This window comes from Rattus rattus, chromosome 15 (genome assembly GCF_011064425.1).
Source record: "Rattus rattus isolate New Zealand chromosome 15, Rrattus_CSIRO_v1, whole genome shotgun sequence".
Taxonomy (NCBI): Eukaryota; Metazoa; Chordata; class Mammalia; order Rodentia; family Muridae; genus Rattus; species Rattus rattus.
In genome coordinates this window covers 18,583,990-18,607,451 of record NC_046168.1, presented here as the reverse complement: position 1 = coordinate 18,607,451, position 23,462 = coordinate 18,583,990, and the positions used below count along the sequence as shown (strand labels likewise).

The window sequence follows — 23,462 nt, the reverse complement described above, 5'->3', positions numbered from 1 at the left end:
ATCCACGTTGCCATATGTGTTTGTGCACTGTACTAGACCATACTCACAGCACTATGGGACCTCATGTCACGCTGCTTTCTTGAATAGTTAAGAAATAGAAATTTGGAGATCGCTCACATATGTACTGAACTTAAAACTAGAGGAGAATAAAAGATCCAGAGGAGGTATTAACTAGTAGGTTCTAGATCGTAGGAGGGAATGCCTGCATTTAAAGATGTACACATGGAAGGAAGCCACTGAAAATGATTTAAGAACAGAGAGTGAACAGGAGTAGTGGGAATGGAGGAGGAAGAAGTGGCTAGCAAGAAGGATAGAAAAGGAAATCAAATTAGAGCATTTTGAAATTAGATTGGAGAATTATTGTCAACATACAGGTTGAATAGTGTGGGGCTAGGAAAGTGTGATACTCGCCACATCTCCAAGTAGAAATACTGAGGGAGAGTCCAAGGCCATGTGTTAATCTCTTCAGAGTTTTCGTAATAATACAAAGGAGAAGGACAATGGCTTTGTAAAAAGGAACCATTGTTTGAGGAGGGCTATGCTAAGAGTTGTAGGCCAGTAGCAAAAGTCATCTAAATAATCATGCCCTGAGCAGGAAGAAGACAACAGGGCAAAGCTCACCTGTTGACTCAACACCGAGTAGTAGTGATAGAATGGGGCTGGCTGGCTGGTTCCGCTGATTAGGGAATCTGGTGATCTGAGTTAAGTTCCCAGGACACACGTAGTGAAAACAATTTTTGTTCTTTTGTCTCTGCCCAGGCAACAGAGAGAGAGAGAGAGAGAGAGAGAGAGAGAGAGAGAGAGAGAGAGAGAGAGACAGACAGAGAGAGACAGAGAGAGAGAGAGACAGAGACAGAGACAGAGACAGACAGAGAGAGACAGAGACAGAGACAGAAGAAAGAGAGAGGGGATGGGGTAAGGGAAGAGGGAGAGAGAGAGGGAGAGAGTTATAAATGAATAAAATACAATTTTTAAAAACTTCAAGTGTATTATGGCCATCTGCATTCTCAATAATATATTATTATACTTAATAATAATAAGTTGTACTTAAAATTAGTTTTTTTGTTTGTTCTGGCTATAGCTGTTTATTACTCTCGTAGGTTGTTCCTATTTAAGATTTATTGTTTTGTTTTTCATCTTTCACCAGTGTTGTATTTTCATGTTTTGTCTGTTAAACATAATTGCAAAACTCAAGACAAGAAGGCACATAGCTCCGTTCGTGTGTGCTGTGCTCTCTCTGTTCTTTCTTCCTCCCTCGTGTTCTAAAACTCAGGCCTTCATGGTTTTCTCCCTGCACAGTCTTCTTCAGCCCTTTAGACTACGCCTGTGACAGGAATTCTTCAGGTTGTCCTTCCCTTGAGGGTTTCTTACTTTCTCCACATCAGAAGGTTGTATTTGGTGAATATCCAAGTCTCCATCAGCAGCTCTTCCCTCTCAGCACCTGAGAAAACGCGCTGCTGTCTTTGATGTCTGTGCAGCGTGATGGGAACCCCAGTCGTTCACCACCAACCCTCTATTGGGTGCCTCTGCATTGCTCTCAAGATTCCTTTTCTTCTTCCTCCTTCCCTCCAACTTCTGTCTTTCGCATTCAGAAGTGGACAGTGATGTTTCTTGGCATGGATTTCTAAGTGTTAGTCTCTTCAGGATCTGCTCAGTGTTGGAAAGGGGTCGTTTTTCAGCCCCGCCTTCCCTGTGCTTCCTTTCTGGAACGGGGCAGCACTCAGGTGGGTCTTTTGTTGTTACCACAGTTCTGTAGGCTCTGCTGATTTTCTTTGTCTGTTTTCTCTCTGCTGTTCAGACAGGGCATTGTGTAGTTTAAACTTCATTAATTAATTTTCCCATGTGCTCTTTATCCTCTTGAGTCATGCATTGGGCATTTTATTGGATTATTCTAATTTTCAGTTTCAAGTTTTCCATTTGATTCTTCTGTATCAGTGTTTCTTCGATGAGACATTCTAGCTTTTCATTTTTTTGAAGCACACACATTGAAATATGACTAACTTAAAGTCCTTTACAGGAGACATCTGGGTTATTTGAGTATTGACAACCTGTTGATTTTCTTTTCTCATTGAATGAGTATTTTCCTGGTTCTTGATGCGGCGTGTGATCGGTTGTGTTCTGGACTATGGGAGTGTTCTGTTATAGTCCTATTTAAATGTTCTTTTAGTTGACCTTTTCTGGTATCACAGCAAAGGGGGAAGAAGAGGTTATTCTGATTCATTGCATTCAGATTGGTGTGAAAGTTCAGGGTCACTAAGTACTCATATGGCACTCGGGAGTGAGCACCTCATCAGTGCTGGGTGGGGATGGAAGTTTAGTTACCTGGAGACACCATTACCCCCCTGGTGAGGGCCAAGGCTTCCTTCCCTGATGGCTTCCACTCTGCAGCTAAAACAGCAAACTTCCTACAGTGGAGTCAGCTTCCCTGCTCCAGTACCCGGGTCCCTTCCTAGTCTGCTCCAGTACCAGGGTCCTTATTAGTGCTGGAGTAGAGAGCTTCTTTCTTCCCACAAAGCTTCCAGAGATGGCCATGCGCACACAGGAGGGCAAGACGGGGTTCAGATTCTAGCCTCCACTCTCTCCTGTGGTACCACCCCTGGGGAAGGAGGCTGCTGGGAGGGCTCTCAAAAGGCCAGGGCTTTGCCAGTTTTTATGAGGTATTTGGCTGCAGTGAAGCAGTTCTTGACTGCTGTCTGCGTTCTCCTTCGATCCTGGCTGAAGAGAACAGGTTGCTCTTGGATTTTAAAAAAAAAAATTTTTTTTTTTTACTTTGTATTTCTGGTTTGGCATTTCTGAGTTGCTGACTTCCTCTATATTTATTCCAGAATTCAAGAGAAAAACAAAAACAGGTAAGTCAGGACCGTGTTGGCAGTTCTGAGGACCCCTGCCAAGCTGACCTATTTCTGTTTTCCAGTTGCTTTATGTGCATTTGCTGTCTGATATTCAGGAACTTGAACCTTGCTTAGTAAGAGGAATAGGAAAATGTAGTTTACCTCATCTTGTCTGGAATCAGGAACCCTATGACATTTATTTCATTTTTCTCTCCTTTAATGTTTTGTTCCGGCCAACTTTCTGAGCATAGCCGATTGCTGTATTAGTTCGGAAGAGGCCCTTTTTCTTGGTGTGGAAATTGTTGAGCTGACTTAGCTGAGAATTCCTTTGTACAAAGTCACCCCAGACTAAGCCTAACATGCAGTCTACTTCCTAGCACAGCTGTTTTTATGTTGAAATTTTAAGTCTTTATCTCTGTTATTAACTCTCTGTGGTAAAGGGCCTTGGCCCCAGAGTTTGTCCTCTTGGCTTTACTCTCTTAGACCACAGGAAGCTTTAGGCAGTAAAGGCAAACCTAGGTCTAGAGTTTCTTGACCCTGTAAGACATTTTCCTTTGAGCGTTTTGGAGTCTTCCTCTGTAATGCTTCTTGATAAGAGGGTCAGGAAGCCATCTGGTTCTTGGCAAGTCTTTATATAATTTTGCTAAATAACCCTTATGAGCTTGGTTATATCAGTAATCAGTAAAGGGAAGTTATTCAGAAAGCACTTTATTGCCATGTGCTCTCACAGCAATGCTAAACTCGGGAAATGAAACCCCACACACAAGTTTCTGAGCGTCTCTCTGAGCAGCGTTCTCATTGTGATAGTGAATCTCAGTTATTTTAGAATCAAGAAATGACACACCCTAATGTTTTTATAACTTAACCTTGAGATATTCGATGTTATTTTCATCATATAAAAACTATTTCCATTTTTCATCCTACTTGCAAGACTTTCTTTTATTAATTTTTACCTGTAGCTATTAATAGAAGATAGTATTTTCATAGTGTGCGGAGAAGCTTGCACACATCTGATGAGAGTGCTCTCCTTGAAGGCCTCCCTGGCTAATGGCCTGGAGGTGTGGAGCTATCATTCCCCAAAAAGCTTAAAAGCGTGCTTGAAAAAGATAGAGCATAGGTATTTAAAGCAAGGATTAGGATAAAGAAAAATAATTTTCACCTATGGATTCTTCTCACAATATAAATTATTAAAACCCATCTATAATATGTGCTGATTATTATTACTTAGTTGGACACAACAGAAATGTTATACTGCTCTGAAAGCTCAGGACTCCGCCTCCTCTTAAGGAAGAAAATGAGTTGTTTGAATCGTATTTTATTTTCTATGTATTTCCAAACAAAGATAGACAACCAAGTAAAGCACAGTAAACCAAACTCATGCATTCCAGGGTCAGCTTAAAGGATAGATTACAGCAGTATGCCCAGGCTGGACTAGCTAGAACACAGATCTGTTGGTACAGATGTAGGGAGACTGCTTTCTAAGAAGAGGTCGGTACCTGACACAGCAGCAGTGGACTCCACCAGCCAGCTCACTGGCTAGGGTAGTATCTGTGGGTAAGTTGTCAATCATTCTGTACCACAGAATTCCTATGTACAGTAATAACAGTTCTTCCTGTTTTTTTTTTTTTAATAAAAATTAAAGCTGAGAGTAACTTCAAAGCATTTAGGAGGGCCACACCCACAGATATACTTACACTGAGCCATCCACAGATACTCTGGTTTAAACACCTCCTCTTAACCATCAGCTTTCAGCTGCAAGATTCATAGTGACAGTGTTGGACTCTGCCAATAGAAGGCACAGAAGGAATCTGAACAGGGACTCGGTAGACAGAAAAGGTTGGCGCTGGGAGAAAAACTGTGGACCACCTTGTTTGGAAAAGGGAAATGAAATGGCAATTTGAACTTAATTTACATCATCAAAAGAAATGGTTTTACACAGCAGCAAAAGAAAGGGGAATTGTATACACTGATTCTGAAGGTTGTCATTTAATAGCAGGAACAAACCTGCTGGACCAGAAGCAGATTTCTTTCTCAAGGGATTTTGCCTATTTCTTATAGCTGGGTTGTCACCTCCAAGCATTGCTCACACGCCTTGGCTGATCTCTTAGGGTATGGGAACTATGCTTTACAGACTGTTTTCAGTGGTCTCTACTGTCAGAGATTCCTGTTTGAAACTAGAAATTTCCAGTTGTCTTATGATATCACCTCAGAAAGAAACTTGTATGTGATAAGAGTTTTCTTCATAGTCCTAGGCTAATTCCTATAGTTCATTAAAAGCTAAGTTTATTTAACCTGCCTTTTCCAAATGAGGAAAATATTTCTAGTTTGGATCTTGCTGAAACTTGTTGTATTTAAAAAAAAAATAAGTATGTAAGCATGTTAGAATAGAGGGGATAGTTGGCTTTCAATGGGTACACTTCCTCTCTAGAGTACACTTGAAGTAAATGTTCTCTTAGAGTGATGTGTGACAAAGAAATCAGTCTGCTTCATAGTATATCAGTTTATACCCACCTTCAAAAGTAAATGTATGCGCTTTGGTCTCCATTGTGTGTGGGAGGTTTCCTGAAAAGCCAGAACAGGCAAAAGATAGGAACAGATGCCTCCCAGCTCAAGTCTTTGTCCCAACTGGTTTTGTAAGTGTCACACAGAGGCAGAGGTTTAGTCTCCTCTGACGACAGGGCTCCTTCTGAGTAGGTGTCACACCTGTGTGTGTAGTCTTGCACAGATCACAGCTTAACAGAAAGATGACGTTTGGTGAATTCTTGTTTAGCTCGCTCTACCCAGGGTTCTGGAGTCATTGTCTTCTACTCACAGCTTGTTCCCATTGCAGTCTCCCTGCCCAGGATGAGAGGGTCACACACTTGTGCTGCAGCTGAGCTGTGGACAGGATGTTGGAGCAGCACCTTCATCCACACCTCTCCTTGCTCTGTGTCAGTCACAGCCTGTGTGCTTTCTACAGTGTTTAGAAATTGGCTGGAGAGATGGCTCAGCAGTTAAGAGCACTGACTGCTCTCCCAGAGGTCCTGAGTTCAATTCCCAGCAACCACATGGTGGCTCCCAACCATCTGTAATGAGATCTGATGCCCTCTCCTGGTGTGTCTGAAGACAGCTACAGTGTACTCATACATAATAAATAAATAAATTTTAAAAAAGAAATTGGTAAATGACTTATCAAGTTTTTGTGTTTGTTTTCTTTTGTTTGTTTTGCTAGTGTGACTTTGCCCCCTGTGGCACAAAATATAGCCCCATGAATATTTTATCAGATTGTGCTTTAATGAGTCAGTAACAGTTTGCCACCTGACTTAATAACCAAGTACACATAGCTCTGGGGGCTCACCTGATACCCTGTTTTCTACTTCTCCCATGATATTCCATGGTATGAAAAAGAGGAGGAAAGAATCACCAAAAATGTAAAACAGATCGCAAAAAATGAAGTTTTTTGTGAAACTTTATATCATAATAATTTTAAATGTATACAAGAGTTAACAGTGAACCACTATGTACTAGATTCCACAAATGTTGGATGCATGGATACATGCGTGTTTGTGAGTGTATTTGCAATAAAAATCTATAGATATAAATTCATTTATTTACTTAAAATTTGAGTATATTTTTATTTTGAACCATTTTAGAGTGACAAGTGTCATGTTAACCAAAATTAAATTAGACCTGTTTCTTAAGAATAGAAATAATCAATAACATACATGCATGCAAGTACACATACATACACATCAATTGTTTTAAAAGAAATATACATTTTACTTTATTTATATTACACTAGGATGCTAAAGCAAATTAGCAGTAATTTACAAACTATCAACTCTTCCAATTTTCCTAGCTGTCCTGAAAGGATCAGGTCATGGCCCATGGGTGACGTTAGCAGTACCCTTGGCATCTGTAGTGTTGAAGAGCATTCCCACTCAGACTCCTTTTCTTATGGCATTGACTCTGACCATTTGCTTAGGAAACTTGCCAGAATTCTGGATTCTCCTGTGTTTGGTATGATTTAACTCATTCCTTTATTACTTTTAATTCCTATAAACTGAAAAGTTTATTTGGTTAAATTTAAACTAAACAAATACTAAATCTATTTCATAGATATTTTTGCAATTTTGTATGTAGCCTCTCTGTTTTAGTAGTAGTAACTCTTTGGGTGGTGATCCCAACATATCAAAGACAGCTTTTGTTTTTGTTGTAAAATGCTGATTTTTTTTAACTTTACCATTGCTCCCAATAGCTTGCTCACTTCTGAAAGTAAGTTTTTGCTTCTTCGGCACAGTCCCTCTGGTTTAGACAGTTGAACAGTCTCCTGCATCTGGATTTCTTGTCTTTCTGATGGTTAGTTTGTTACAATAATTCTTCTGAACAGAGAGGCTCTAGGGGTTATTTTCCCCTTCCCACTCTTCAATTGTTTTGAAATATCACTATGAAATATTAGGGTTTTATTTATCCAAGTTCTATTAATTAGGGTGATTATTTATTCCTGAGCACAATTGTTCCAAATTAATTAATGAGTTTCTTCAAGCCCACCTCCTTTCTTTGGTCTTTGAGCTCTTTGTCGCATTAATATAAAAAGATAACTCAAGCTCACCTTGAATTTTTCTTATCCCAGAATGCCTTCAGCCAATGAATCCTGGCTCCATTTTTTTTTTCAAGATTTTAATGATTAACCTTTTCTGTTCACTGGATCTGTATTAAGGCAGCTACTCAGTACCAGATCAAGTAGTGTTCTCAGCATCAGAGCAGAGGCTGAGGTGGGTGATGACTGGATTTTGCTGGACCAGAAAGAATCTTCAGTTGGTCACCACCTCTTTTGATATTGGCAGCCTGTTGGGGCGTCTTGTCTGGTCTTTTATGCCCCCCCACACCTCAGACCCTGTTCATTCTACCTGGGTGCCTGTTTGCATTTCCGTGTGGTGCGTTTTCATGGGGCCTTTGTGCTATGGAAGAGGATCATTTCCTTCAGCCACTCCAGCTGACCGGTGCAGTTGCTTACATTTCAGTGTGGCCAACACCAGTCCAGTCACTCCTAAGGGCCTCTCTCCTTCAGCAGAGGCTGTGCTGTCTGGAGGCTTTGCTCAGCTTTTAATGGTTGGATACACTACAGCATGCCATAGGTTTCACGGTTTGATGTATACCTTTTTTCAGGTTCGATCTTCTATTACTAGTAGTACATCCTTTTATGACCAAGATTTGGTTAAATAGGTCCTCCCTTCAGTGAAGAAGAATTTTAACTACATTTTCCTAAGATCTCACTCCAGGTGCAGGGTTAAAGTCTCGTTGTACTCGGAAAAGTTAAATATGGTTCATTCTGAAATCTGATAAAACCAAGACATGTTTTTTTAAAAAATCAATAACTATAAGACCATATATTTTTATATTCTGTCACATAGCATGTGTTTAGATGCCTATAACTTGTCTCAAATGCTGACGTTAACTTATAATCTATGTAATTATACTTGTTTTTTTTTTCTAGAGTAAAATCCATATTCTGTGACCAGACTACTACATTCACAAAGTGTAATCAACATTGTGTATGGTAGCAGCTAGAATTAAAAAAATTTTTTATATTCATAATACCTGTCTCCTTGGCACCACACAAATCATTCCTGTCACTTGGAGCTTACACACACACACACACACACACACACACACACACACACACACACACACACGAAAAATGTAAAACCATGGAAATACAGCATAGCTTGACAATAGAAACTGTCAGCTTATTTTACCACTGCTCTCGTCTGTTGTTGTTGTTTCAGACACTAAGTATTCAGTAAGCTCTTGAAGTTAATGTTACTCTATGCACTTTGTGACCTGGCCTTTCACTGTGCACCAGGACTCTCCTGTAAGCCGTCTTGGGTTCCGTTTTGTTAAAGGTTAATAACCAGAATAATGAAGCACGTGGTTACTTATGCAGTTATGATTGACAAAAGTTATTAGAATAGGAATCTGCCTAGAAGCAATGATTAGGTTATGAAAATGTTAAGTAATATTGAAACTAGTTATAACTTTTGACATTTAAGAATTATTATCCCTATTCTTAATCATGATGATCTTGTGTATGTATGGAATAATCCCATTGGACAGTAGTTCTGATGCCAACAGCATACAAAATAGGTGCTGGGAGGGAGACTCAGAGATAACTTGAGTGAAAGGGAGCCTAGGAGAAAAGAGCCACATTAAGAAGCTGGGGCAGGGGGCTAGAGAGATGTCTCGGTGGTTAAGAACACTGACTGCTCTTCCAGGGGTCCTGAGTTCAAATCCCAGCAACCACATGGTGGCTCACAACCATCTGAATGAGATCTGATGCCCTCTTCTGGTGTGTCTGAACACAGCATACTCACATAAAATAAATAAATTAATTAATTAAAAAGAAGAAGAAGCTGTGGCAGACCTACCTGTGCCCCAGGTGCCTGACCTATAAAGTGGAACCTTTCTTTCTTTTTTTTTTTTTTTTCCGCTGGGGACCGAACCCAGGGCCTTGCGCTTGCTAGGCAAGCGCTCTACCACTGAGCTAAATCCCCAACCCCAAGTGGAACCTTTCTATCTAGTGCTTTCAACGTGAGGATTCTCTACACACTAGAAGCTGTGAAAAAGGGTGCCCAGATTAGGTTACTATGTTCTCTATGCCAGAAATGAAATACATGTGCAAAAACTTCCTGTTGACATTTTTAATAAAATATGGATGTGATTATTGATATGCAAAACAAGACAAAAGTTCAAAGTATAATTCCTTTATGCTTAGTAGAGTTAGGAACATGTATTAAACGGCACTAATAAAACACTGTTTACTTAAAATCAGGTGTACTATTGACTGGCATTAAACGTTTCCCAGAGTACCAAACTACCTTCACCTTACTCCAGAACCGTTCACCTCCTGTCCTGTCCCCCCAAACCTGCATCTATCTCTCCTGCTCCTCTTTCCCAGTCTGTAGCAGCCACCGATCCACTTTCTCGTCTGAGTGGACTTGCCTAGTCGTGACTTTTCACACATAAATGTGTGTGGTAGCTAGCCTTTGTGTCAGGATTCTTTTTCATGACACAATACTTTCAAGGTTTGTAGCATGTAACAATCCCTCATTTATTTTATTGTAAATGGTGTTCCTTTTATAGATACTGCTCTGTTGATAAGTTGATGGAGATTAAGGTTCTTGTTGCTTCTAAGTCACTATGAGCAGGGCTGCTCTAAAGAAAAACTCAAGCCATGTATAAATTTTTGTTTAGGCTTTTAATTTTTTTGATAAATTGGACTTATTGGGCTATGTAATGAATCTATCTTTTAAAAATATACTACATTATATTCCAAAGTAGCAGCATATGTGCATGTCTGTTAGACTGGAAGGTTCCACCTGAGCATATACGTGTTAAACTTGCCATCAGAAATCTTTGGATCTAAAGTCTTTTTCTTTGTGCTTTTTGTTTGCCTTTCTCTGATAGCAGTTGTGGTTACCATCTTTTTCTTCTTGGTCATGTATGTATTTCTTTTGGAAATTGCCTCAGAACCTGTGCCAGTTTTTAAAATTGGATTAGTGTTATTCGTTGTTGAGTTGTATGAGCTGTTTCTGTGTTCTGAATATCGATCCTCTATCTCATACATGACTTCAGAGTATTTCAATTTGAGGATTTCTTTGCAATTTCTCAATCCTATGTCACAAAGATGTACTTGTATGATTTCTTCTGAGAGTTTAATAGTTTTAACTCTTAAATCATTGGCTTCTTGTCTTTTTCCTTTCCTTTCCTTTCCTTTCCTTTCCTTTCCTTTCCTTTCCTTTCCTTTCCTTTCCTTTCCTTTCCTTTCCTTTCCTTTCCTTTCCCCTCCTTTTGGAACAGCATATGGGTGCATTGCCCAGTCCAGCCTTGGACTCATGATTGTCATCAGGATACTTCAACCTCCTGAATGCTGGGGTCTCGGGCATGTGCTCTCTGCCTGCTCCTTTTTGATATTTACATAATGTGATGAGAGTTCCTCTGCATAGTCTGCAAGGAAACTCAGAGAATTGTCCCTTCACTGGGGCGATCAGTAGTACTTTCCTTAATCAGATCATTGTTTCATGATTGGACCCATGCGCTGTTTTATCTGATGATGTCATACTCACTTTCTCTGACCATATACTGTTGTATTTTTCTCTCTGTTTTGTTTATGGTATCTGTATATGAATCAGTTTTTTCCTTAATTTGCATTCTCACCTCTTCAGCTACAGTATAGAGAATGTCAAGAACTTCTAAGTCTCTACCAGAAGTACCTGTCAGAGCAGCAAGAGAAGCTTACCATGTCGCTCTCAGAGCTTGGAGCTGCTAGAGCACAGGAACAGCAGGTAAGTGTCCTCTTTTTCTCCAAAAGCTTCATTTTCCTTTTATGTTGACAGTCACATGATGTCCATGTTGTTTTAAAATTTACACATATCTCATGGCTTCCATGTCTGTGACCTTCATCTTTCCTTGCCTGATCCTACAAGTCCAGTGCTCATAAAAGAAACTTGAAATAAGATCATAAGAACACGCACTGACCTGTTACTTGGAGCCGCCAGCCCTTTCTTACTCGTGGGCGTTTGGTGTCCTTTTGGAAAACATTATTATCCTTTTTCTGATTCTAGTTCTTAGAATAATAAATTATTTGGTGACTTCTGTATAAGCTTCTATGCATTAACTTAAATTTGAGTATTTATAAGTAACTATCTATCATCAAGTGATGAGTAGTGAGAACCTCGCCCTTTATGATATGAAAGCAGGCCTGAGAGCTACAAGCTTAGCCTTCTAACACTGATACGTGATGTCTTTGTTCTTACAGAGTAAGTCTTCACATGGCTAGAAATAACCTTTCTCTTAATAGAAAGTACAGTGTCCTATAACACCATTCATAGTGAACATGAAAGTACAGAGAATGTGTGTACAGGTGCATGTGGCATGACATGATATGTGCTCCATCACATCATGTGAATCAGTGAAATGAAGCAGGCACAGAGCACGCTCCCCAGCCGTGTTCCCCAAACAGCATCAAAACCCTAAAGGTCAAGCTGTCTAAAGAACATTGCTATTCAGCCTGGACATAACTAACGGCTTTGATGGGCTAAGAATTTTGCTAATGGAATTCTAATTTTAAGCCTAAAATTTGCACATTGGGGAAAGTAAAAATAAACAAAACCCCAAAAATATTAATATCACTGTAATGTGATTTAGCTGAGATATTTAGCATAGACTATTTTTAGTTAAAAGTTTTTAAAGAAATATTCAAATTGTTGGTGGCTTACTGATATTTTAGTTTGGAATGTTCTCTTGTTCTGTTTTTGAAAACTAGGTTGTACAGTGGCCACAGAGGAATGCTGCCGCTTATGTTGATTGTTTCTATCCATGTCTACTGTAGTCCGAGAAGAAGTTGACAACTCTGTGTGCCGCCAGCCCAGGGTGCTTGTAAGGATCAGGTCCGTCCTCACATGCCCTGGGCATGGCAGAGTCGAGGGGGGCAGCACAAAAGCGAAGGCAGCTAAGAAGGGACTCGGAGGAGGCAGGGAGCCTTCATAACAAAGTTGTTAGAGCCTGGAAGCCATAGGAGCATAGCCATGGTTATCAAAGGTAAAAGGGAGAAAGAAAGAAAACCAACCACAACCCAGGCAGGAAAAAGTGGATGCCTGATAGGGAATCTCAAGCCTTTTCATAACCAAGAAATCTCCAAGTCTATAAAAGGAGCACATAATGGAGAGGAACCATATGTATGTAACCAGTGTGGTAATTAATGCCTTTGCAAGTCACAGTGATCTTCAAAGGTGCTGTTTGGAATATGCTTGGCCAATGGGAAAGTGGCACTATCAGATGTGGCCTTGTTTCAGGAATTGTGTCACTGTGGGGATGGGCTTTCTGGCTCTTCCAGCACTGGACACCACCCATGCTTCTCTCTTTGATGATAATGGACTGAACTTTTGAATTTCTGAGGCATCCCCAATTAAATGTTGTCTTTTGTAAGAGGAAAAAAAAGAATAGCTGGAAGAGGCCAAATAAAACTTCCTTAGTTATGGTGGTTTTGATTTAAGCCAAGTATGAACAATCATAATTAACTTTGCCACAGGTAACTTGAATCTTAAGAGGTGTAACTAAAAAAGAAACTGGAAGGAAAATGTCGGCCTAGTATATGTAGTGAATATGCTCTCAACAAAGAAGATACCTAGTCTTAGAGTGTAATTTGGAGTAGGTAAAACACTTGTCTGGCGTGTATGAGGACTTACGTTTTATTTCCAGCTCCAAAGCAAAAAAAAAAAAAAAAAAAAAAAGATATCTCTTGTTCATATCCACAGAGCTTTTTGAAACATATATTTCATTTTAATCGTGTGTGTGTGTGTGTGTGTGTGTGTGTGTGTGTGTGTGTGTGTGTGTGTGTGTGTGTGGCTGAATGCGGTATGTTCACATATCTGTGTTGCCATATGCCCTGGATTTGGAGTTACGCGTCTTTGTAAGCTGTCCCATGTCTGTTCTGGGAACTGCACCCAGTCTTCTGCAGGAGCTCCTGATTTGTGAGCCATCTCTCCAGACCTTAGAATGTTTTAAAAACATTAGTGTTTTCAGCAAGAACTTGGTGATCAGGTTCTAAAATGTCTTCATAAAACATAAAAATGAAGTTGTGACTTAGAGGAGACTTCTAGTCTCTGCTGTTTAACTTGGAAAGGGAAAATACGTTTGTTTTATCAAAGAAGAAGCAGAGTATAATTACAAACTAAAAAGAAAGATGGTCTGCAGAGATGAAACAGACTAGTTGTGAAAACATTAAGAATACACTAGACTTCACAGCAAGCAAAGGGAAAGGAGGAGTCAGGCATATATATGTATGCCGGGTCCGGGTCTAAAGATATGGCTCAGTAATTAACAGCAAATACTGTTCTTACAGAGGAACTGAATTGGGTTCCCAGTACCTCCATCAGGTGACTCGCAGTCATCTAAAATTCTCTTCCAGGAAGATCCAGTGTCTGTGGGCTTCACAGGCACCCACATTCATATGCACACACACACACACACACACACACACACACATGCACATATATACACACACAGGCACCCACATTCACTTGCACATAAACATACACACAGTCACACACATTCATGCACAAACACACACACGTACACACACTCACAGACACACAAAATTTAAAAGTAGAATAATTCTAAAAAGGGAACACTTATGCCATGGAAGCAGGATGAACCACTTTGGGGAGGGAGTGGAGTGTCAAAAGGGCAAGGACAGTAGAGAGGAGGATTAATGAAAACCAAGTAAAATGAAAACTCCGTAATGACATTCACTGCTTCATAGATCACTTTTTAAAGGCTAATTATAGTCTAAAGTGATAAATGAAGCAACTTATTCCAAATTTCAAAGTTGTTATAAGGACCAAAGGCAAAAACACAAATAGGAATAATTTAATGGAAGTTAATGGCTTAAATATATTGAGGCAAGCACCGGATCTCACCTTATCAATAAATATATAACTATTGCTGAAAAAATATGCCATCTCCTAAGAAAAACCTTTAAAACAATGTACCCTGTAGTAGTTTAGTGGAGGTGAGTCATGTATCATCTTCATTTCTTGTTGTGACAAATACCTGACAAAAGTAGTCAAGAAAGGAAGGGTTCTTTTGACTCGGTCTGAGAGCCATGGTGGTTAGAGCATGAGCTGGATCCTGGTGCTCACTCTTTCCCCTTTTTCCTTAGCCCAGGAACCCCGCCCATGGAATGCTGCACTCCTTCCTGTCTACAGAGTGAATCTTTCTACCTCAGTCCAGTCTAGTAACTCCCTCACAGAAATGTCAGAGGTTTGCTTCTGTGCTGGTTCTAAATCCCAAAGAGTTGACAGACAGCATTAACTATCTATCCCAAGTTATAAAGTTAAGCCTATGTAATATATATGATATTCTATAAGATATATAAGATGTAAGATATACATGTATAAAATCTTCATCCATTTGGCAGATATTGATCAGTGGAGGAAATCTCAGGCTGCTGTTTCAATGTGCTTATGCCTGAGATGCTTATGCTTTGGGGTACCCCAAAGGGAAAGCTTACAATGAGCTATTTTAAGGACTTAATGTGTTTGAAGTTTCTTTGCTATTTGAAATATAATGTATAAAAGCAAAAACAGTTTTGAGAGCATCTCTTTGGGGACAAGGAGCTTTATAACACACATATAACCAGTAGCAGTAACTGCAGTAGGTAGGTTTGAATGTATTTTTTTAAGAATCATATTTGTATTAATTCTTTGAGAATTTCTTACAACATATTTTTCTTTTAATATATTGATTTTATTTCCTTACTATATATATCCAAAACATTGTAAAGTATTGAAATAGCTACGAGCATTAGTTCTTCTGATTATGATTACGTGGGCTATTTCGAATTATTTTTATGCTTCCATATAAATATCAGGATGTCTTTTCATTCTACTTCTCTCCCTTAACTCCTAATGGATTCACCTCTACCCCTTGGAACTTTATGGTCTATTTTATTGTAATAGCCCACTAAATCCAATGTGTGCCACTCACCGTTTGTGGGTGTGGAACCACCCAGTGGAGCAGGGTTGGCTTCCCAAACTCTTAAAGAGAACTGACTCCCTCTCCCAGAAGCTGCAGCTCCTCAGTTAGGGATAGAGGCTCATGAACGCCTCCCCACTCCATGGACTCATGAAACCCAAAGGACTCTACAACATACTCCCTAGATCCCTCAGTCAGCCATGTTCACAGCCGCTCTAACCACCCATACCTAGCAAATGGAAGCAGCGTGAATGTCCTCCAACAGACAGAGGATAGTGGAAGTGTGGTGCCTCTGCACCGTGGAACACCTTTCAACTGTAAAGAAGCATGGACTGTGCAGGGAAATGGATAGAGCTAGAACACATCATGTGCATGACGTGTATCCCAGACCCAGAAAGATAGATGACCCATGTTCTCTCCCATTAGAGGCTCCTGGCTCCAAAGGTTCCAATGTGAGTGCAAACCCAGAAGTTTGTAGGACTCAGCAAACTAAAAAGCGGCCATTGCTGGTGTAGGGGAATTGGGGAGCAATAAAGAAGGGAATAATATTTTACAGGGGATCTGATAGCAGAAATATGAACCACGGGGGCTGTAATTAGGGACAGAGAGTTAGATAAATACAGAGGAGGGAAGGTAAAAACAGTACGGATGTCTGAAAAAGTCATAAAGATTCTTCCTACTTGAAAATATCCATAATTTACATAAGTCTGTGTGTTAAGTGTACCTATACAATTTAAATGAAACCTTCCCATGTGTGCTTATAATGTTTCTTTTTTTTTGTCTTTGCATTGTTTATTGGGTATCTTTTGATTCTTGATAGGATATCATGATAGTTTGTTGAATTTATTTATTAGCGCTAACAGTCTGATCATTGATAAATGCTTAAAGGTTTTCTACATACATTATCACTACTGATTATAAAGTAAATCAGCTGCTCTAAAAGTGTATGCATGATGAAACTGCCTTTTTGTATTTTCACTCAAAACTCCAGCAGGGTAACTATTCTTTGTGCTTTTCCAGAGCTCTGGATCAGTAAATACTTCAGATAAATGCTCCTTTGTGTTGCCGTAGGGAGATAGCTCAGTGTGTACAGTGTCATGAAGACCCAAGACTTCAGGACCTGGGCAAAACCTAGGTATGTTAGCATGTGCTTATGATTCTGATGCTGAAGTGGTAGGCACAGGAGACTCTGGGGCTCTGTGACCACTCAGCCTGTGGAAGGCCATCTCAAAATAAGGGGGACAACCCGTAAGGAGTAGGAGTAGCACCTGAAGTTGACCTATGACTCATACATTTGTACTTATACACAGATACACAGACATGTTCTCTCCCTCCCCCTTCTCCCTTCCCCTGTCTTTCCCTCCCCTTCCCTCCCCCTCTCTCACACACAGAAATTAACTTTGCATTCTTGTGGATACCCTGTAGAACCTCAATTAAACAGCTTCTTCAGAGCACAGGAGATCTTACTGTGCTTAGGAGGAATTGGACATAGTGACATCATTGCTGGTGTGTTCATTGATTTTTTTTTCTGCCATTTGCTGTTGGCAGCTTTCATTTGTATGATGCCATTAGTCAGTTGCTGCCTCTTAACAAGTAGTGAAATGGCTTTCATTAGGTTAGACAACTGGTCCAATGTTAAATTTATATTAGGCACACTTTTCAAAACTTATGTCTGACTCTAAACCCCATTCTTTTTCACTTTCACTTTCTTAGACTCTTATTATTTTAATAATGTTAGCAGTAACAATGACAGGTTGTACTTACACAGCATTTATTCTATACCAAATGCTATTTAAAGCTCTTTATGTATATTGACATGTTTAATTCTCACCGTAACTTTATAAAGTAGGCGTCATTATTTCTGTCTACTGGGAAGGTCAGAGAGATTAAATAACTTGCTCAGAGCTGATTACTTACAGCTGTGGGCATGGGACCAGGATTCCAACAATGGCAGGGTTACTACTGGAGCAGATGAGAATACTTATATTTGTCTTAGGAGCTTGATGCAGCTTTTCAAAAGGTGTTAAACTTTTTTTAAAAAAGGTAATAACTGTTTGGATTCATTTTCTTTGAAGCTCCGAGATGGTATTGAAAAACTAAACTTCTTGTGACAGCTAAGGTTTTCAGGTACTAGTCAAGAAATGGATAGTATATGGGTAGCAGGAAGGAGAATGGAATACTCTGTCCTCATAGTTTTCTTCCTACATAAACACCTCTGGATAGAGAAAAAAAAGAATGTTCTCTGAAGTGTCTATTTTATTTTGCTGTATTCTTTGTGTTGCTTTTAATTCTAAATGGTAAAATTAATTTCACCTAGTCTTCATTATATAATTGGGCAAAAGGTAGCATGTATTATCTAGGCATGGTTTTTGCATAGTATTTCCTATGTATGACTTAAAGACTTAGACCTGTTGGAACTCTTGTATCTAGCTTGACATATGCACAATAAATTTTCCTTTTAGTCTGACTTGATACCATAAGACATAGAAGTTCAATAAAGCCACTCTGGAATACCAAAATCATGCTTGAACTTCTTGCATTAAACTCCTTACAGTTTATTAGTTTACCCCATTTTTCTCCCAAAACTGTATGGTAAACGGAATAATAGTGGAGGGACCTTTAGAAGACATGCTGTCATCCTGAATGACCAATAAACAGTCAAGATTTCATTACCTTAGACCCTTTGCTGCGAGTCATTCTTTTGTATTTTGATATGTTGGTGATTTCAACACATGATGTAGAAAGAAATGCATTAACTGACTGAGTTCCTTTTGTCATAAAATGTATTCAAAGAATACAAACTTTCTAAAGTCCTCCAATTTACCTATACTCCCCATCCATTTTAAACAGTTCTTGGTTTATAGTAAATTTTGTAAACATTCTCTTTCTGCATTTTAAGTTTTTTTTTAATTTCAAGATAATCTATGCATTTTCTTTCCATTCTGGGCATTTGTAATGCTGATTTTCAGTGTCAGTCAGGTGGGAAGGTTTGAACATGATTGTCTTTACTCGTGGCTCAGGTCTGTCAGGCCACCGCATGGTGACTTTTCCGAATAGCAGCTGTTGTGCTGCTTCCGTCAACTCATGACAGAATCAGAGGTTAGTGTCTGAGAAGCAGTGACAGGCACCGAGTTCATAAAGCATCCCTGAAAGTAGCCTTTATCAAAGCTAAAAATGTAATGTCTGTCTTTCCTGTTCAAGGATATGTCCCCAGTAATCTAACATTCCAAGACAGATGAATTAGAGATTTGGTCTGCACTGGCATAATATCAAATGCTAATCTTTACATCACTAGGGGCCCAAAAGAAGGAATACACACACACACACACACACACACACACACACACACACACACACACAGCCAAGTCCTTAAAAAAAAAACCAAGTCAGCCTCCACAAAACAGCATCTTGAAAACTCTTCATAAGACATAAATGAGGGTAAAATTTCTTTTGTAAAATCATAGAAACGTTTTCAAAATCAAGCAACATTTAAGAATAAGAGTTTAAAGGCATAACAGAGTACAAGTACATTGAAGTAAAGTGATGAGTCCTTTCCCTTGCAGAACATGCCTATTATCCCTTACCATGGCAGTCTTTTTGAGGGCAACCTACATTTTAACTTCTATAGTCTATAGTCTATAGATGGAGAGGGCCTCAGTTACAGTTCTGGCCAGGGACATGTAAGTGTGAGTTGTTCAGTTTTCCCTTGGTGCTTCTAGGAAATTTCATTAGGAATAGAACATGGGCACAGGAAGACCCACAGTCATTTCTCTTGGCTTTTGTCCATTACTTTTCCTCTTTGGCAGGTTATTTCATTTTAAAACAGGGTTAATTCTAAACACACACCCAGAAATGTGAATTTGAGATTGTTTTTAGGTAGTAATTTTCTACTGGCATCTAGCAGGTATCCAAAGTATACAGACGAGTTCTAAGAACACAGAATAACTTGAACAAATGCCAAGAGAACAAAGACAGGATACTGACTTCATCCTGGTGACTGAGCATTCATGCGTTCTGTGGTTAGGAGGTGCCAGCTCCCTCTCTTGACTGAAAGATAGAAAATACTGCAGAATTGCTGAAAGAGCTAGATAGTGTTTTGGAAACCTTAACACAAGGAAGAACAAACATGATCTGTTTGAGCCAATGTGTTCTTCCCCCTTCACACTCTTCCAGTGCGTTCTTCCCCCTTTACATTGCCCATGATTATCTTAGACTATTCATTTTGTGGATTCACTAAAAGAAAAATTGTAAAGAAAACCATATGTGTATGTGGAAGAGTAAGAGTTGGAACTCTGAAATCCCTTCTTACTTAAGGGGGCAATATAAAGGCTAAAGCATCACTCGCCTCCAAACTGTAGCAATAATGCCATCACTTGAGATGATATCGATATCAAACTAAGATTTAAGGAAATATAAGGAAATGTTCTGATATAAAAGCAGCTGAAAAAATTTATAAAACAGCATAGAAAAATTCCCTAACAACCAAATTGCCCTTTTTAAATCTTTTTGGGAAAATATTAACAAAAGTCTATTCAGCCCCATATAGTAAACCAAACTGGCAACCTAAGGAAAGATCACCAATTAACCTTAGTGAACAAGATAATTTTGGGAGATTATGTACAGGAGCATGGCTACCTCAAGGTAAATTGATGACAGTGCACAAACACTGCATCTCTGGAACTCCCTGTCCAGGTCTCAGTTAGCTCCACTGAAGATACTTGTCTTTTCTGCCATTGGCTCACTGCTTAATGTAACCTCGAGGAGGAGCCTGCTGAGTCCTGTAACTTTCTGCCCTTCCTGAGTCTTATAGGTTGCCTTTGCTTATTCAGTCTTGGGAGTCTCCCTTCTCCTTCTAGGAGGGAGTATTTCAGTTTAGGGAAAGTAGCTATACTACATTGCTTCCTGGTATTGTGAAAGTAGAATCATGTATGGCTGCTTGTAGCTGTTGTAGAGTATTGACTCGGTCAGAAAAATTAGAGAAACCTGTAGGTAACCATCTGGAGAGACAGAACACTTAGTGCACTTATAAATTTGCTCGTGATTCTCACAGCATAATTTTTGGGCTGAAAGACACCCCACCAAACCTTCTAGGTTTTCTAACCTAATCTTATACAATTATAATAAGTTTTATATTAGTAAGGATACAGACTGTACCCTAAGAGGTTTCCATCTAATTGAGGAAATAGTAAATATTATACTTGATCTCAAATTTAGCATGACTAAAGTTGAACTTTTCATCCCTCCCAAACCTGTGACTACATCATCCACCCAGCTCAGTAACTGGCAATTATTCATGTCTCTCAGGAAAATGTATCCTTGGAATCATAGTTGTGCCCTTGGAGTCATAATTGCAGATTAGATCATCACCAAATAGAGTCTGGTTTTGTTTCTAAGTTTGTTCCCACTCAGATCATCTCTTTTCACTTCCTTTTTTCTCTAATTCAGCTATATTTTCCACATGGGTTATCTCCTGTGTATTTACTGAAGATAATTGAAAACTGTATATCTTCATACATTATATTTTAATCAGTTAAAATTAGATACAATCTAAATGGTCTTGTGTGGCAAGAAAGGACTAAATTAATGCTGTACAGTGCTTCCATGAATCATACTAAATGAAACAACCAATCATGAAAAGGCTGTGTACCCTATGAGTGCATTTATATAAGATTCCAAAACACTGAAACTACAGCAGCAGGGGAGTAGCATTAATGGACAAGAGATGAGAGGCTGATCAACAAGTTACGTAGTGTGCACTATAGGATTGCGAGGGAAGGATAGAGCTTTTGAACCCAGAACCTTGCCCATGCTATATGCAGTTTACCTCTAAGCTTCATCGCCATCCAATTGTCTTTATTTTTATGGTATTTACTCGGTCTTTCTTAATTTATGAAAAGGTGGAAACCAGTATACCAAGACAATTACTCTCTGTAAATTATAACTTTATTTAGAAAAAAGATGGCTAGTCATTGCAAAAGATTGTGTCAGAATTCATTGAGGAAAAGAGAAATCATTCTAGTTATTTGATAAGTAAGGCATGAGATGTAATAGTAGAAAATGAGTATATGTAAAATCTTTGCGTCCTCTAAGGAAGTAATGCACTGAGACGAGCTGGAGCTGTGGTGGAATTCAGAGCACTATGTTTACTGCTGCTACTGCTTCCCTCAAAACCTAGGAAACTAAGAATGTGGACCCATCTAAGGTGGAGGGGTTAGGAAGCAAGATGGATACATCCTTGCTGTTTCTCCTGCTGCTACAAATGCTGCTTTTTAGAAACGTAAAGGTGGTCTTTGGGATGTCACTGCAGGAGAAAATGCTCGTGTTTCATCTGCTGTCCTTTCCAGCACAGATTGAAAGCAAGGGCGGGAGGAGAAGAGAAGAGAGATATCAGCATCATGTGGGAGGCAGAACCTATCTGACACTGAGAATTGTGGCTGCAAGGGACTCTGAGTGTGATTTGTAGTCTCCCACTTGGTACAGTTAAATGAAGGGCAAGATGGAGTAGGCCGAGGCTCCATCATCAGTGTAATATCTACATTTTCACTAATAAGGGACTGTTTACATAACATATAGCATGTTATACAGAAACTGAAGGATTCATTTAGGTAGTGGGTGTTCCATAAACCTCAGTTTAATTACATTATTGAGTGTAGGTTATTAAATATCGATTAATTTAAATGTGAAAGCTCTTTTTAAATTATATTTATGTACATCCCGTATGCTGCTACCTCCTGATCACTTGCTCACAGAGACCCTCCCCATGGCCCCTCCCCTTCTCCTCCCCCCACCCTGGTGCATCAAGTCCACCATAGTAGGCGTATCCTCTCCCACTGAGACCAGACAAGGCAGCCCTGTTGGGGAATCACAGACATCACCGTAAGACTATAGCTTTAGGGAGACTCTTACATACCTATGCTAAAGCCTATGCCAAAACCAGTGTCCACATTGCTGTGTTATAATCCTCTTTTAGACTAGAGTGGAAGATGCTCTTAAAATACTTAAATAAGTTGACTTTGCCAAAAAACAGTTAAATTCCTAATACTCCAAATGTCACATATAAATTTAAAAAACCAAGAATGTCCCAAGATAACAGTTATAAAAAGTCCGTAAGAACTTTGTATATAGGGGATCAGCTCCTTTAGAATCCATGGTAATATCTAAAAGAATAGAATTTGAACTCTTAGCCATGAATTCAGAACAATGCCTTCCGAACGGTGTGCACAACAGTTCACATTTCTTGTAGGAATGGCCTGATCCATGCTCCTGATCTGACCAGCTAGAACCAGTCCATGTAACTGTGTCCATACATGAAGAAATGAGTTTTTCAGGAAGTTCATTTCAAACTAAAGTTCCAATGAGGTGACTTCTAGTAACTGAGCACAAGTCTTATACTAAGTCCTGCCTCCCTCACCCTCACGAAATAATTTTACAATTTTTTTATTTAAAGGTTATTTTATTTTTAAAAATACAAGTAGTGACATTTGAGTGAATTGCCTTGGAAGATAACCAAACCTCTTTAACAGATTTTTTTTTATCGTTTTTCTCAAATGAAAATTCAGAATATCTGTTTTAAGTAAACTACAGCAACTCTTTTATCTTCAAACTTCAGACCCTAAACAAAGCACAAAGCTGAGCAATGCAGTGCTTAATTTCTAAATTGGATATTTCATTATGTTTAATGATAACTATATTTTTTTCAAGTTACATCTCAGTCTGTTAGACACTAGAAGATTTATAGCAAATGATCTTGGTGCTATCTGCACAAATAAATGCAATAAATTCATTTATTTCAAGAATGTTATGAATAGAATGTATTGTTCTGTTCAGTATTATCTTTAAAATTAAGCAGAACATCGGTGGCAAAGAAGCCAGTGTCATTCAGTATATCTCTGTAATAAACCCTGTTCCACAGGAACTCTTTCAGGGAGAATCCTTCAGCACAGATACTGAGCACTGACTCTAAAGATGTATTTTTCAGCTTGAAAAATGCTTGGCAGGACATCTTCATATTTGTTTAATGTATGTGCAAGTTTCTTGAAAGATTTCTCCAAGCCGAGAGCATAAATGTTCCTTAACTAATTTTTGTTTAATTGAGAATTTAGAGAGTGCCTGACC

The 23,462-nt window shown here is 39.1% G+C and overlaps 1 protein-coding gene across 2 annotated transcripts in view; it reads left to right on the top strand.

The window, feature by feature from the left end:
* Kiaa1328 (KIAA1328 ortholog) overlaps positions 1-23,462 on the top strand; it is a 287,235-nt gene that overhangs the window by 85,423 nt on the left and 178,350 nt on the right. For both annotated transcript variants that reach the window (XM_032885880.1, XM_032885881.1), the window contains one exon: positions 11,028-11,155. In XM_032885880.1, coding sequence (XP_032741771.1) covers positions 11,028-11,155 — 128 coding nt within the window. The remainder of the gene's footprint in view (positions 1-11,027; positions 11,156-23,462) is intronic.